We start from the raw sequence: 15,677 nt of genomic DNA, 5'->3' as shown, positions 1-15,677 counted from the left end.
TTGTAGCTAGAGTTACAAAACTATTGCTAATAGAAATTTATAAGGAGAGTGGGTTTCCCTTTCTCCCAATGCCCCCGCCTGCTCTCTTAGCCTACGATTTCTTTCAGTAGCCTGGATATAGACTGCTAAAGGGTCTAAGTACTGAAAGATTATGGTACCTAACTCCACCATCATATGTGATTCCATATAAAAATATTAAATGGTAAAATAAGCATAAGAAGTCCAACGGTCATGATTTGTCAAGTGATGTTGTTTTTACAATCACAAAATTTTCTCATTAGAAATTTACTGGTGACCTAAATGGGAATGAAATCCAAAAAACGGGATATATGTATACATATAGCTGATTCACTTTGCTGTACAGTAGAAACTAACACAACATTGTAAAGCAACTATACTCCAATAAAAATTTTTAAAAATTAAATTAAAAATAAAAGAAATTTACTTATTGATACCCTAATTCACATTTAGTTTATATAATCCAGCACTACTTGTTAGTAATTATGTACTTATTTTCACCCTCAGGTTGAAAACACAGATTTCTAGACTAGATGTTCTTTTTTTTTTTTTTAAGCAACTTTTAACAGTGCCCTAATACAGCTGAAATACTTCCCCCCCCACCAAAGGAAATGAAAACAGGGTATCGAAGAGATATCTGCATTCCCATGTTCATAGCATCATTATTCACAATTGCCAAGACATGCAAACAACCTAAGTGTCCTTCAACGGATGATTGGATAAAGAAGATGTGGTACACATATACATATAAATAAGAATTCTGAAATTCTTATTTATAACTGTCAGCTGTTTAAAAAATAAACGCTTATTTATATAATCTTAGTAATTAGGACTATTCAATTGGGGGTACTAATTATACATAGGCAGAGGGAAGAGAAAAGAGGGAAGAGGAAAGATGAAAAGTACATGAGGTAAAGCTATCTCTTGATGGGGGATGGGACTCACATTAGCATTCAGGCAAAGAGATTCATCTTCCCTTCTAGCTTCCCTTCTCTGGTCACTAGATCAGAGGATGGATTCCTCGTTTTAGGAAGCTAGAGAGATTCAATGATTTGGTGGATAGAATACAGAGACTGTGAGAATTACTGAAGGAGTAAAGTCTAGAATGGAAAAAGAAAGCTGAGTAACAGCTCCTAATTTAAAAACTATTGATTACTGGATTGATGGAGCATGCATTTGGAGTCATACTTGAATGTCTTGTCACTAACCTTCCACTGCTACAAATTTTAGACATTTTCTCTAAGTAACTAATATTTAAATAATAAATAAAAATAAATTTAAATAATAACGAATATTTAATGAACACACATTCTGTGCCAGATTACTATGTTAAGTGTAAAGCATTTGCATGGGTTAAAAATTTAATCTTCACAGCAAATTTATAAAGTAAATTGATCATTATCATTATCTCTATTTTATGGACAAGGTGACTAAGCCTCAACATAGATAATAACTTGCTTGAGGTCACAGAGCTAGATTTGATTCGGCTCTATGTGATGGACACCAAGCCCTGGTTTTCACTACCACATTATACTCTTTTCCAAATAAATAATCTCTTAAATTTCTTATAGCTGGGTGACAATGCTCTGGCCTGAAAAACCAGGATTTTTATTGCTAAAGGAGGGGCAGTGGGAAATTGGGAGGCTTTCTCTGCCACATTCAATAAATCAGCACAGTTTTTCCTCTACTGTTGGAACAGATCACTGTTTCTTCAGCTGAGCACCAGATGAAGTAACTGGCTTGCATTTAGGGGGTGTATTTTCTAAAGAGTGAACCACATTTAGCATTGTGGGATGCTCATACTATATGCGTATGTGAGGCACTAGTGGGAGATCTTATAAATTCATGTCTTATCCCATGGTACCTGCCAAACGTACATTCATTTTCTGTCTTTCTGCCTCTCTTTCTCCCTTTCCTCCTTCCAGCTATCCCTCTCTCCCTCTCTGCTAAGCTTCTATAGTTAATTGGAATTTGTTGTAATAGCATATGATTTTTCTTCTGGTCTCTTTTTCTTTTTTTTAATATTTATTTATTTGGTTGCACCGGGTCTTAGTTGTGGCACATGGGCTCCTTAGTTGCGGCAGGCAGGCTCCTTAGTTGTGGCTCACCGGCTCCTTAGTTGTGGCATGCGAACTCTTAGTTGCAGCATGCATGTGGGATCTAGTTCCCTGACCAGGGATCGAACCCCGGCCCCCTGCATTGGGAGCACGCAGTCTTAACCACTGCGCCACCAGGGAAGTCCCTCTGGTTTCTTTTTTATCTACCTTTTGAAATAATTTTTCACTTTGTAAAAGTTACAAGAGTGGTACAGAGAGTTTTCGTATTCTCTCCACCCAGCTTCCTCTCATGTTAACATCTTGCTTAATCATAGTACAATGATCAAAACTAAGAAGTTGGTATGGTAGCATTAACTACAGAATTTATATGAATTTAATCAGTTTTTCCACTTATGTCCTTCCACTGGTCCAGAATCCAATCCAGGATGTAGCATTGCATTTACTCATCATGCCTCCTTTGTCTTCTCCAGTTTGTCACAGCTCCTCAGTCTTTCTTTTCCTTTCATGATCTTGACACTTTGGAGAAGTACTGATCATTTGTTTTGTACAATGGCCCTCAATTGGGTTTATCTCATGTTTAGATTGAGGCTCTGCATTTTTGGCAAGAATACCGCAGATGTGATGAGCCCTTCCCAGTGCACCATGTTGGGGAGTACATGATGTAAATGGCATGTTTTTAATCAAGGGAGTGGCCTGATAAAATCTACAATTTCGAAAGATAACTCTGACAGTGAGGTGCAGAGTAAACAGGAATGAAGGAAGGTTGTTGTCAAGATACCAATTAAGGGGCGGTTGTAATAGACTAGGCAGGGTATGAAGGTAGTCTGAACAAAGGCTGTGGCTGTAGGGATGGGTGTGAAAGTCTGAATATGAGATTCCCAAAGTAAAACGAATAGGATCTGGGGAGTTGTTTCCATGAGTGAAATGAGGTGAGAGAGGAACTGAGGATAATTACTAGGATATTAGGATATCAGGTAGATGGTTGACTCCATTGTCAATTGGTGGCCAAGATCTTTGTAATTCAGATTCCCTAATAAGATTTTAAAAAAAAATAATATGCTGGTGTGTGGCTGCAATAAGAGGTTGTTTGCATGTTTGTGACAAAAAGATACAGAAAGAGGGGAAGAAAGAGATCTTCGACCATTTATTTACTCCTGTTTTCAAGGTTCAGGTTTGGAAATTCAGCGTCTTTGCTCTGTATCTATGAGTGAGAGAGAAGTCAGCATCTCATCACAGCCCTCGTTTTCACTGGGTAAAAGGGAATTTTCATACATACTTGACAAATATTTGTGGAATAGTGCATGAAAGAGTTAGTATGTCTGAGTCAGTGGCAAGGGAGACAACAGAATGGGATGGAAGCCACTGCAAATTGTCCCATGGCCAGAAGTATTTCAAATAAACTGGCTCTGGTCTTAACCTGGAACAGTGAAGCCAAGATGGAAATTCAAGATGAAAGCAGTGAAGTTTAACCTTTCTTGCTCATTTCTATGTTAGAGATAGAGGAGAGGAAGAAACCTCGGATTTTCCTAATGTTGGAGAAACCTACCTGAGCTTCCACTGACCTAAAAGCTGACCTCACAGTGCATCATGGCGGGAAGAAGGGAGTTTAGCTGATTTGAAGCCAATGGATTATAATTACATGTTAAACATTCATACTTCCCAATAAAACAGAGGTTTTTAACTGGGCTGCACATAAGGTTTTTAACTGGGCTGCACATAAGGTTTATCTGCAGAGCTTTAAAAAACTACAGATGCCCAAGACCCATCCCAAGTGATTCTGGTATGGAAGGCATATTATTCAGAATTTCTTTGACTGAAAGCAGCAAAAAAGCAACTCAAATCAGCCTCAGCCACAATTTGGAGTGAGTTGTGAATTATTATCTAATGCTGCATAACAAATTAACCAACTCAAACCTTAGCAGCTTAAAACACACCTTGTACAGTTTTTGTTGATCAGGATTTGGGGGGTGGCCTAGCTGGGGTTCTGCCTCAGGGTCTTTCACGAAGTTGAAATCAAGGTGTCAACTGGGCTTCAGTCATCCAAAGGCTTGACTGGGGTTGGAGGACCCACTTCCAAGGTGGCTCCGTTACATGGCTGGCAAACTGTTTTGCCACACAGGTTTTTTGCACAGGGCTGCTTGAGTCTTCTCACAATTTATTGGCTGGTTTTCCCCAGATCAAGCAATCCAAGAGAACAAGGCTGAAGCAGCTTGATACGATTTTATGGCTTGGATGAAGGTGTCTTTGAGTAGGAGGAGGGGGATCATCACAGGTGGGATGTCTATTGTCGCAAAGGCTGAGGACCATCCTAGAGCAAACATACCATATGTTCCAACACACCCATTCATTGTTTATAGGGTGAAAATGATTAAAATGAGTATCAAGGGAAGGCTTGAAGGGGAAAGTATAATAATTTTAAAAACCTCAAGGGTTATGACTCACCTCTAACTATGGTAATAGACTTAGATCTGTCTTAATAAGCCTTTAACATTTGCAGATCCCTTTAGAGTTTCTCGGATGATTTCATAACATCTTATTTGATCTTAAGAACAATGTTAGGTTTGTAGGCTGAAAGACAGAGCTAATAATAGTGAACACCCACCAAATGCCAGGCATTTGACTAGATACTTCATATTCATAAACTTTTAAACCAAATACCATGAGGTCAATATTAGTAATTTCAATTTTGAGGGAGGCTTAGCTTCCTTGGGCTCAGAGAAGTTAAATGACATGCCCACAGCCGAGCATTGGAGCCAGAAGGAGAACCCAGATTTTCCTTCTCACAGTCCTACATGCTTTCCACTTGGCTGCTTCCCTTTCCAACATAACAACCACTGCTGCTACTTTCTCCACATGCTACATCCTTGACTTAACCTTCATCTTATGGTAGCATGGGATTCCCCAAAAGACAGAGGACTCAATAATTGCAGGCCGGGGCGCGGGGGGGTGGTGGCGGTGGGATGAATTGGGAGATTGGGATTGACATATATACACTAATATGTATAAAATGGATAACTAATAAGAAACTGCTGTATAAAAAATAAATAAAATAAAATTCAAAAATTCAAAAAAAAAAAAAATTGCAGGCCCAGACTTATAGTACCCTAAGAAGGGTGTTTTTTTGGTTTTGTTCTGCCTTGTTATTTTGGTGACCACTTCATTACAAGCCTATTGGAATGAAAAAAGAAAGGCAGAGAAAAAATGTATTGAACAAGAAAAGATACCTAGTTTGCAGTTTATACTGAAAAAATCCAATTCTCTAGGAATGTCTACCTTCGTTTGATTTTTATTAAAAATCTGTCTCCAAAGCAGACAACTTGAGTGGCCACAAATAACATCTTGGCATCTCATTTTCCTTTGTTGTCAAGTTGGGTAATATTTCTTAAGGTTGGCCTAACTTTCATGGGTGTGGAAGGATAGGTGGCATGAAAGATAAGATGTACTTTGTGTTCCTACATGTGTTTGAGTGAAATAAATGATTTTCAAGAGGTAAACATCATCTCTATTACTAATGGCCTCAAACTTCTAACTGTTCTTCTAACTTATAAATATGCAATTACACCTCCATGTTGTTTGTGGCTTACTAAAAGCAATGTGCAATAGTATTACCTGAGATAATCCAAAACAGATGTCAAGTCTCCCACCAAATAAATCTGCTATTTTTAGCAGCTGTAGGCTAGCTAGGCAATATGTCCTCCATCCAATATTGTCAGGGTGACCATAGCACCTTTTCTGAGCTCTGTACAACCTTTGCTTCAGTAAGGACCACATCAAAACAGAGGTCTGGAGGTTCTCTCCTCTTACATACCCTATATATCCTGGCTTACAGGATACTCAGCCAGTCATATCTTCAATGAAGGCTTATCCCTTAACCCCCTCATTCCAGTCCTACCAGTCAGGTACTCAAGCATTCCTGTTATTATGGTAGAGTATAGTAGTTAAGAGCATGAAATTGGAAATCAAATTTGGATTTGGCTCTGCCACTACTTGTACGGCCTTGAGCAAGTTATTTTACCTCTTTGTGCCTCAGTTTCTTCATCTGAAAAATAATACTATCTTCTAGTAGGATTTAATGAGTATTAAATGAGATAATATATGTAGGGAGTTTAGAATGATGCCAGGTATATGGTAAGCACTATACAGGTGATACCTATTTTTATTATTGCATGTATTTTTCATAAAGCTAGGTTACCTCCTAAAAATTTGAAGACTCAGGCAACTGATTGTTTAACCAGTGGGTCAAATAAACATTTATATGCTGCCTACTGTAATCTGTATTATTGGACTAGACAGAGAAGACATGAAGATCAGCATAGACCTAAACAAAGTAGCTTTAAGTGTAGATGTCATGAATCCCTGACGCCTTTCTGCCTTATTCTACCGCATCCCCCATTTTTAAAACAGGGAAAGGGACAAAAAGTGATTACCAGGGGAAGCAAGTTCCAACAGAGTCTCCTGCTGCGTCTTTTACAGGGTTGGGGGAGAAAGAGAGAGAGAGAGAGAGAGAGAGAGAGGGAGGGAGGGAGAGAGAGGGAGAAGGTGCATAGCAACTCACTCACAAAGATAAGTTCAAGAAGTGTGTTGAATATGGAGTCTTGAGTTGAGTTGCTACAGATTCCAGGTCTCCTCTGTCAGCCTCCTATTTTGTTGACATCTGTGATATTATAATAAAGTGAGCACAGAATGGTCCAAAGTTAGAAGGCTACTCTGATTGGTTCTTGGATTTTTAACTATGAAGGCCTTTCATAGTGTATAAATGGGGTGGCCAAGAGCTGCAGAGGTATAGTTGCAAGCTAAGCATAATGACAACAGCAAGCCGAGTCCCAGAGTTTCAGGACTAGCCTCATAATACAGAGTAGCACGGTGATTCACTATTTGGGGTCATAAAGTCTTGGGTTCCAAACCTAGTTCCAACAAATGTTAGCAGTGTGACTCTGGGTAGTTACTTTATCTTTCAAAGCCTCAGATTTATACAGTTGTTATGAGAATTAAATAAAGTAATGTATGTAAGGTACTGTCAAAACATACTTCCCAAAAAGTTAAAAACATGACTCTCATACAAATATAAAGTGAGCATGCGTCAAAGATTCATTTCACATGTTAATGAGAGAACTGACAAGATGGTTTAAAGAAAATTGGAGAGAGCAAAGTATTTACAGTGGCTAAAGAAAAAGGCTTGAAAAAGCTGACTAATTTAGATACAAAACTGGTTAATGTACAGGGCAATAAAACTGTAACTTTTGGGGTTGTCTTCTTTACCAGATAAATAATTTGCATCTCTAGTGAACAAATTTCATTTTCATCACAATCATCAGCTGTTCTCAAGTGGGGGTAATTTCTCTTTCCAGGGGACATTTGGCAATGGCTGAAGACATTTTTGGTTGTTATAGCTGGGGGGTGAGGGTGTGTGTGAGTGCTACTGGCGTCTAGCGGGTAGAGAACAGGCATGGTCCTACACATCCTTCAACGTACAGGACAGCCCTCCCCCGCAAAAAAGAATTTTCCAGCCCCCAATCCCAATAGTGCTGAGCTTGAGAAACCCTGTCTATCAATTTCTACAAGTTAACATCTACTCTTATGAAATTTAAAATATGCTAATTAAGAGAAAATAGCGAGTCAAACAAAGATACACACTCCCAGAGAACTGGCTAAGGTGGGTTGGCTAGAAAATGCTTAGATAACTCTGAAAGGACATGCAGTAGCCCTTTTGCCTATTTCCCAGTTTTGGAAAGTTTTCTTGACAATACTTGACACCATACCTGAAACACGGTAGGTGTTCAATAAAGGTTAGTTATTTCTATAAATTTATAGGCCACTAGATAGAAGTCCAAATGCCCATACAGTAAAATAAATACCATACTTTTACAGAAGCATCGTCACTGTTGGAAATTTCTTCCCTGTTGGATTTTTTCATCGTGGTCACTTTGAAGTTTTAAGAAAGTCCTCCAATATAACCTTCATACTTACAGATGATAGATCTATTAAAAAAGACAAGTCGTGTTTAAAAAATTTCCTGAAAGCCTCATTCAAAAAACTAAGCCCCTCCTCCTGCATGAAAAACTTTTATTGTCAAATTGAGAATATCCAAGATATCCTTAGGAAATCCATTTAAAGTCTGCTATAGAAAGGATAGTAAGGTAAAGATCATAGAATTGCAGATCATGGCCCTTTTTATTGGCCAAAATGTGTGTGTGTGTTTTTTGGGTTTTTTTTGACATTTTAAAAATTGAAGCATAATTGACGTACAATAGTATATTAGTTTTAGGTGTACAACATAGTGATTCAATATTTATATACATTACAAAATGGTAACCACAATAAACCTAGTTACCGTCTGTCACCATACAAATTTATTACAATATTATTGACTGTATTCCTTATGCCGTACATTACAAAGGTAAAAAAAGAAAAAAAAGCAGCCACGCAATTGCCCAAATTCATCTTGTATAAATCAGTTGAATAGTATATCCAGTGGTTGTATCTATCAGTCTGAGTCCAAAGGAAGAGGTTTTATTCACCCCCCACCCCTTCCCCCCTTATTAATGACAGCCAGATCTTGTTGGAGAAGGCACTGCCACGGCTCACTGAGTGTCAAGGAAGCAGCTGTGGTGAAATGCTGGCAAAACTTGCTGGAAATCTATCCCCTGGAATTTTGGGGAAATCCACCCTCTAGGGTGCCATGGAAAAGCTGTTCCCCAGGAGATGTCTCACCAGAGACACTCTGCTACATTGCCAACCCACAGGAACATACAAGCAAAATCCTTTTCCTGCAATGGCTCTCCAGTGCCCTCTATTGACAATGCGTAACATTGTTCCACTCGGCAAAGGAAAACTATTTAGAAGGCCCAGATTCATTTTCACAGAGAAAGCAAAAAGGGAGAATTTGGAGCTAAGAGTGAATAAAATCAATAACTGATGCAAGAGTTATTCTGTAATATTTTTAGGAGCTGACAATACTGATAATTTCAGGCGGGTAGTGTCTGAATAACAGCCAGTTTGGGCCCTCCTGGGCCCGCAAGGTGCTTATTTGTCCACTATAGAGCAGTAATTCCGCCTGGGCCCTGAGTAGGCAATATCGACATCACCTGGGAACTTGTTAGAAATTCAGATTCTAGCACCCTACCCCAAACTAACTCAACCAGAAACTCTGGAGTTGGGGACCAGCAATCTCTGTTTTAATAAACCCTGCAAAGGATTCTGGTGCATGCTAAGGTTTGAGAAGCACTGTTATAACAGTAAGTTCTAGGAACTTGCTGTGCGGGCACGAAGAGAAGAGTCAATAAGGATTTATTTGTATGAGTTTTAGTCTCAATTTTTAAAAAAAATTTATTTATTTTTTTTGGCTGCTTTGGGTCTTCGTTGCTGTGCGGGCTTTCTCTAGTTGCAGCGAGGGGGGGCTACTTGTTGTTGCGGTGCACAGGCTTCTCATTGTGGTGGCTTCTCTTTGCTGCAGAGCATGGGCTCTAGGCATGCGGGCTTCAGTAGTTGTGGCACGTGGGCTCAGTAGTTGTGGCTCGCGGGCTCTAGAGTGCAGGCTCAGTAGTTGTGGCACAAGGGCTTAGTTGCTCCGCGGCATGTGCGATCTTCCTGGACCAGGGCTTGAACCCGTGTCCCCTGCACTGGCAGGCAGATTCTTAACCACTGCGCCACCAGGGACGTCCTTAGTCTCAATTTTTAATCTTGAAGAAGACAACCTAACTTCTCTGGGATCTGGAAGCTAGCACGGAAAATAATATTTTAATCTCTACTTTTACATTGATGATGTGTTTCTGGACTCGTGGGCATGAATGCATCAGCTATGCTCACTTTGGTAAGAAATTCTGTTTTTGATGTTCTCTTATCTGCAGGTCATGCTACCTTGATGCGGGCCCCAAAGCTGCTATTGCAATTTTCATCTGTTTCTGTGTGTACACAGAAGTGGAGAGTAATGCCCATTCTACATTTTCCATACCCTTGCTTTTCCCTAGGTCTCCACCATGACTGCAGTTACTGGAAGAATAGCTAGAGCCACAAACCTAAGGTCAGCATAGCAGATAGTGGCATGGAGCTCACATTAGCTCACCACTGTTCCTTGCCCTTCAGATAACCTCATGAGTTGGCTTGCCTCCTTGACAAAGCTCCAATAGCCCAGAACAGAAAGCTTCATTTTCCCCTGACACAGCCTTTGCCTTTCCAATTTGCTCCTTTCGAAGGAAAGATGGTGAGATGTATGCTAGCAAGATAGTTTTCTGCCGTTTTTTGCTTTAAAATGAAAAATATGTGTGTGCATGTTTGTGTGGTGTAGGGATTATGTCCTGGCCCTGGTCCTGCCAATAACTAGCTGCATGGGGTTGGGCAGGTCACCAACTCTGGCTCTAATTTCTACACATAACTATAGAGCATTAGACAAGCTGATACTGCTCCAACATTTTATGATTCTATGCACTACCACAAGCGTATCTTTAAAAGGTAACTTGGTGGGCTTGAATCTCACCCTTTAGTGTAACAGTCTGTGCATGAGGCCCTCTTCTAAATTCCCTCTTCTGGGTTTAACATTAAGCACAATGAAACCTTCCTACAGCAAATTCATCCTAAAGGGACTGAGGTTATTTATACATAGAAAGTGAAGTCTTCAGCAGATTTGCTCCTTTTCAATAAATAAAGAGCATGTGTCTTTCTAAACAGATATCTATCCCATTAACTGCTTTGATAAGAGTAACTAAATGTGAAAGCACACACTGGAAATGAAGCACTAGTATTCTTTATTTCAAATTCCTTATTTCTCACTCATAGTAGTAAGCAAAAATGTTTACTTCTTCCCAAAATGATTTGAACGTTTACATTTTTAATGTTTGTTAAAGTTTTGTTTTTTCTCAAGATAAAGAGTCTTTCTCTGAGCTATTTTCACATGCTGAAATGGGGGGAAATGACCGTCAAGTATGATGCTTCTCAATCAACAATTGCCCTCTGTGAGGGATGGTATTTCAGAAATTCTTGGAAATAATAAAGTTTGAAAAGTCATATCTAGACTTTTACACTAAAAAAAAAAAAATCCTCTTGTTTTGATAACACAAATTACATCTATCTAAGCTTGCTAAAATCAGAGCCAGGGAGGATAAGCAGAAAAAAGGTTGTGGTAATACTTGCTGTTGCTTACCTATTTTCTCCTCCTTCCTTAGTAAAAGCTTTTTCTTCCCCGTGGCAACATCCCCAGACAATGAAACACAATGAGCTCAAACCTCTCAGAACGCCTCTTCCCAGCCTCTCTTGCGGTGAGAAGTGGCCATGGAGGTAGTTCTGGCTGTTGGGGTCACTGCTGGGTGACTCTGGAAGGCCTGCGGCTGGCTGTGCATCCTCTACCCAGCTTCCTGCCTTTATAGTTGACACTGTGTGGGGAGCTTCTGCTGCCTTCCTGTGACCTCCTGGGGTAGCTCCGCAGCCAAGGATGAAAGACCCTGGCTTTTCCATAACACTTTCAAGTTGCTAAATTTCAGAAAAACAGGTCTTCAATATGTAATATTTGGGACTTACACTAAAAAGTTATTTATATGAAATTCAAATTTAACTGTATGCCCTCTAATTTTCTTTTTGGTTTTTTCCCCCTAAATCTGACAACTCTAACCCTAATCCTAACTCTAACTCTAACCCATAATTCTTGGTTATGTAAAAAGAATAAACCCCAATAAGCTACTATTAGTCAAGTAACACGTTGCTTGCATGTGAATTCATTCCTGACATAGTAGTAATTTATAACAAGTACCCAACATTTATTGTGTTCATTATGTGCCAGACACTGTGCTAGTTAGCAGGGGTGTGTTTGTAATTAAGTCACAGAGGTAGGTCCTGCCTTCAAGCAGCTTGCAGTCTAGCTGGAGAGACAGCCACTAAATAAGTGATTCTGTAAGCAGCAGTATAACTACAATTGTGATTAACGCTTTGAAGGAAAAGCAGAACTTTGAGAGCACCTATGAGGGCGGGGCAAGGAGGAGGGAATCCTCTGAGAAGCAGCATTTTAGGGGTGAGCTGAAGGAGGAGTAGGAGTTAGCAGACTAATTGGAGGGAAGGGTTGTAGAAGTTTGCTCTAAGTATCAGGAGCAGCACATGAGCCCGCTGTGAAGCAGGAAGGGTCCTGGTAAGTTTGAGGAGAGGAGGGCCCAATGGCTGAACAGCAGTGGGTCGAGTGACTGGAAATGAGGGTAGAGAGGCACTCATAAGCTAGATCAGGGAATGTCTTGGGGGCCATATTAAGGATTGTGAACTTTATCCTTACTCTCCACTAAACCCACACTAAGCACTGTTGATATCCCCTTCTTATAAAGAGGAAATATAGACTTTAAATGCTTTGATCAAAGACATATAGCTATTAAAAGGATGAACTGTAATTTGAGCCCAGATTTTTTTGTTTTTCAGTGTGTGTGACCAAAAAACCCCCTAGTCATCACTGAGAGCAAGCTAGTTACACATTTCTAAGTTCTGAGTACTGATCAGATGAGTCTGTAGAGAATGTTTAAAGTTAATGTAAGAATATATTTTATATTTGTAAGGACTGCGAGGGTGTGAGCAATCTATCTATTATTAATAAATAACAAGTTGATCACTAATTTAAATTCCAGCATTGAATGAGGCCTCAAAAAAATTATACGATTATACAGATCTCCTGTTGTGCTTTTCAATGAAAGCTCCCCTGTATTACATATCACTGAAGTAACTGTAACTTATTTCTGCTATTTTAGACCAATGGTTTGACAAAAACAAAATAAAACATGCACATAAAAAACCTTATTTGTAACAAAGTCTCAACATAAGTGACACAAATGATTCAGTGGTTTCAGACACATATAAAAAACAGTAACAGCAGCAACAAGGACAAAACACAAAAAAGATACTGTTGCAAATTGTTGATTTATTCAATATGATTACCAATATGACTACTCCTGGTAATCCCATTATTTGCAGGAGGTGGGCATTGGTATAGGATGGTAACCAATATTTTAAAAAAATTAAAAATAGAAAAATATCAAGAGTACATTGTATGTGAGGTAAATATTTTATGATTCTTGATATGATACATGCAACACATATAGACACATACACACAAACACACACATCAATAGATTACATATATACTGGATTGTGATCTATAACTTATTCCTTACTCTGGGTCCCATTCAGAAGAGTTTGACAATCCCTGGTCTAGAGAAACTGACTCACTCTTTGTGAGCTATGCTGTATCTTGTACTTCCTGGAGTGAGAACAAAGTTAAGGTAAATTCCTGTCCATTGTCATGGATAACTACTTACTTTTCCATGTGTTAAGGAAATCATGTGTGATAGAGCAAACAGAGAAACAAACAAACAAAACAACAGGCTGTCATCGTACCGAAGTACACATTGTATCTTGGTTAAGGTTCTTGCATAGATTCCTTTGAATTTCCTAATTCACTCCAGGAAGGATTCAGTGCATTCCAACTTTACGCTGTCACTTGCAGACCTGGGGAATAATTATAAATAGAAAAGAAATTAATGGAGAATTCCAATTGTCATTTTATTAAATCTTCACACTAACATCTAAGGGTGTTAAGATTACAGGGATTCTGGGGCAAGAAATGCTGGTTTTCTGTAAAGAACTAAATAGAGTCCAAGTCTCATTCATTTAATCCTTGCGTTAAATTCAAGCCTATTTTCAGCTATCAGATATCCAATATCATTTGCAATTGGTATAATAATCCTTGACTTCAAGGAATGAAATAATTTGAGAACTAGAAGAATAACACAAAAGGTGGCTGGTACAGTCGAATTCTTGTTTTGGAATGTTATCCTTGGTTTGAGGAAAGAAGTATTCTTACCTTCAATCTTTATTTTTTTAATATTTTTTTATTTTTTTAAAGTAAGGAAGCCTTGCTGAATACTTAGTGACTTTGGCTTAGAAACTCAGTGATAAGCCTACCGCATTCTTATTACACATCTCATGCTGGAAAAGCACACCTATTTTAGGATACTATTTAATCTTTGAAGCATATAAAATATAAAAATGATTATACTCTTTGACCAAGCAAGTGCTACTTCTGAAAAATTTTAATATAATTCAAGAAGAAGAAAACCAGCAATTTGTGCAGATATTTTTACCGCATGTTATTTGCCAATATAAAAAACTTTTTAACAACACAAAATATCCAACAATTGGGAAATGGTTCAATAATTTTGTTAATTTGGATATTATACTATATAATTATACTACTATTACTTTATAACTGGAAACTATTTTAAATTCAATATAGAAAAATATCCCCTCAAATTCATTTTATTAAATTTTTATTTTGCAATGTTTGTTCCTTTGATTTGACATCTTTCTTCTGTAGTAAGATGTCACTGTCAGGTCTTATAATTTACTTTTAACGAGCAAAACAGAACTCAGCCTTGAATCCTTCAACTGGGAGAACTATTTAGTTTTATTCAGTTTCATTACATAATGGACTCTATAAAGCTTATTAAATATTAAATACTAATTTAAAAACAAAAGTAAGCATGGCAATTAACTATGTAAACCATGTAACCATATAAAAGACTGATGTGAATAGCAAAAACATTGGATAGGTAGTTATCAAAATGTTAACAGTGATGATTGGTGGGAATATAGGTGATTATTTTCTCCCTAAAAGATTAAAATTTTTTAAAAATTATTATGTTTTTATAATGAGATGAAAATAAACATTTTATTTAAAGGGAGTTTGAATGTTCCTGGTAGCTAGAGCTGCCTTGTCATAGGGAGAATAGGTAATGATTAAATTTTGCCTCAAAGTCTGGATTTAAATAAGGATTAAATTAAACATATAACTTTATAAACTTACTCTCCTGGGTCATTTGTTTCATTAATAATTAAATTCAATCTTTGTGTTTGCCTTTCATTATTATTACTTAATCACAATTATGATTCTATATGCTTAGAATAGAAAATTAGTTAAACAGTTTATGAGATGCTATCAGAAGCTTGAGGTGTAGTTAACTGAAACATTTGAAAGGTCTCCTGGCTAGCTCAGACCCATACTGAGGGTTAAATCAGGCTACGCTGAGGATCCCTCCAGGCTGGCTTTGGCAGGTACTGTGGTTGGAAGAACTGGGAAATGTGATGTGTTATGAATAATGCAGTAACTTATTTATGCAACTGGAAAAAAACGAACATAGATCTTGGAGGCAGGAAAAGCTGATCTTCTTTGGATTTTACGTCTCTTCTAACATTTTGCTATTATGTTTTTCTTTTTAAGCTTTATGCAATATCTTGAACACAAGCAAGATAGCCTTACAAGGAATACTTCCTTACAAACCTCTAGGATGTAGGCAAGGAAAGAGGAGGGTGTCACACACATGGAAATGTACTTTCCTGTGGGCTTTCAGCCCTCATCAAAACATGTCAGCTATTCTTGGGCCTTGGACCAGATGGCACAAGCTGGCACTTGGTATGGAATTAGGTGCAATTTGCCTGAGCTACACGATCAAGGCTCCTTCATTTTTTTATAAATAAATAAATAAATAAATAAATAAATAAATTTATTTAGTTGCGGCGAGCGGGGGCTACCCTTCGTTGTGGTGCGCGGGTTTCTCATTGAGGTGGCTTCTCTTGTTGCGC

At 38.3% G+C, this 15,677-nt stretch overlaps 1 protein-coding gene across 3 annotated transcripts in view; it reads right to left on the bottom strand.

Moving 5' to 3' along the window:
- Positions 1-11,332: 11,332 nt before the first annotated feature.
- The window catches only part of NMRK1 (nicotinamide riboside kinase 1), a 34,628-nt gene continuing 30,283 nt past the window's right edge, over positions 11,333-15,677 (bottom strand). For 2 of the 3 annotated variants that reach the window (XM_061201179.1, XM_061201180.1), the window contains one exon: positions 12,948-13,544. In XM_061201179.1, coding sequence (XP_061057162.1) covers positions 13,525-13,544 — 20 coding nt within the window. In that variant the 3' untranslated portion in view covers positions 12,948-13,524. Of the gene's footprint in view, positions 11,538-12,947; positions 13,545-15,677 lie in introns of those variants that run through there. The other variant, XR_009702136.1, reaches the window with a different exon arrangement.

Source organism: Eubalaena glacialis, chromosome 9 (assembly GCF_028564815.1).
Source record: "Eubalaena glacialis isolate mEubGla1 chromosome 9, mEubGla1.1.hap2.+ XY, whole genome shotgun sequence".
Lineage (NCBI taxonomy): Eukaryota > Metazoa > Chordata > Mammalia > Artiodactyla > Balaenidae > Eubalaena > Eubalaena glacialis.
The sequence above is the reverse complement of the archived record's forward strand: the minus strand, read 5'-3'. Positions and strand labels throughout refer to the sequence as shown.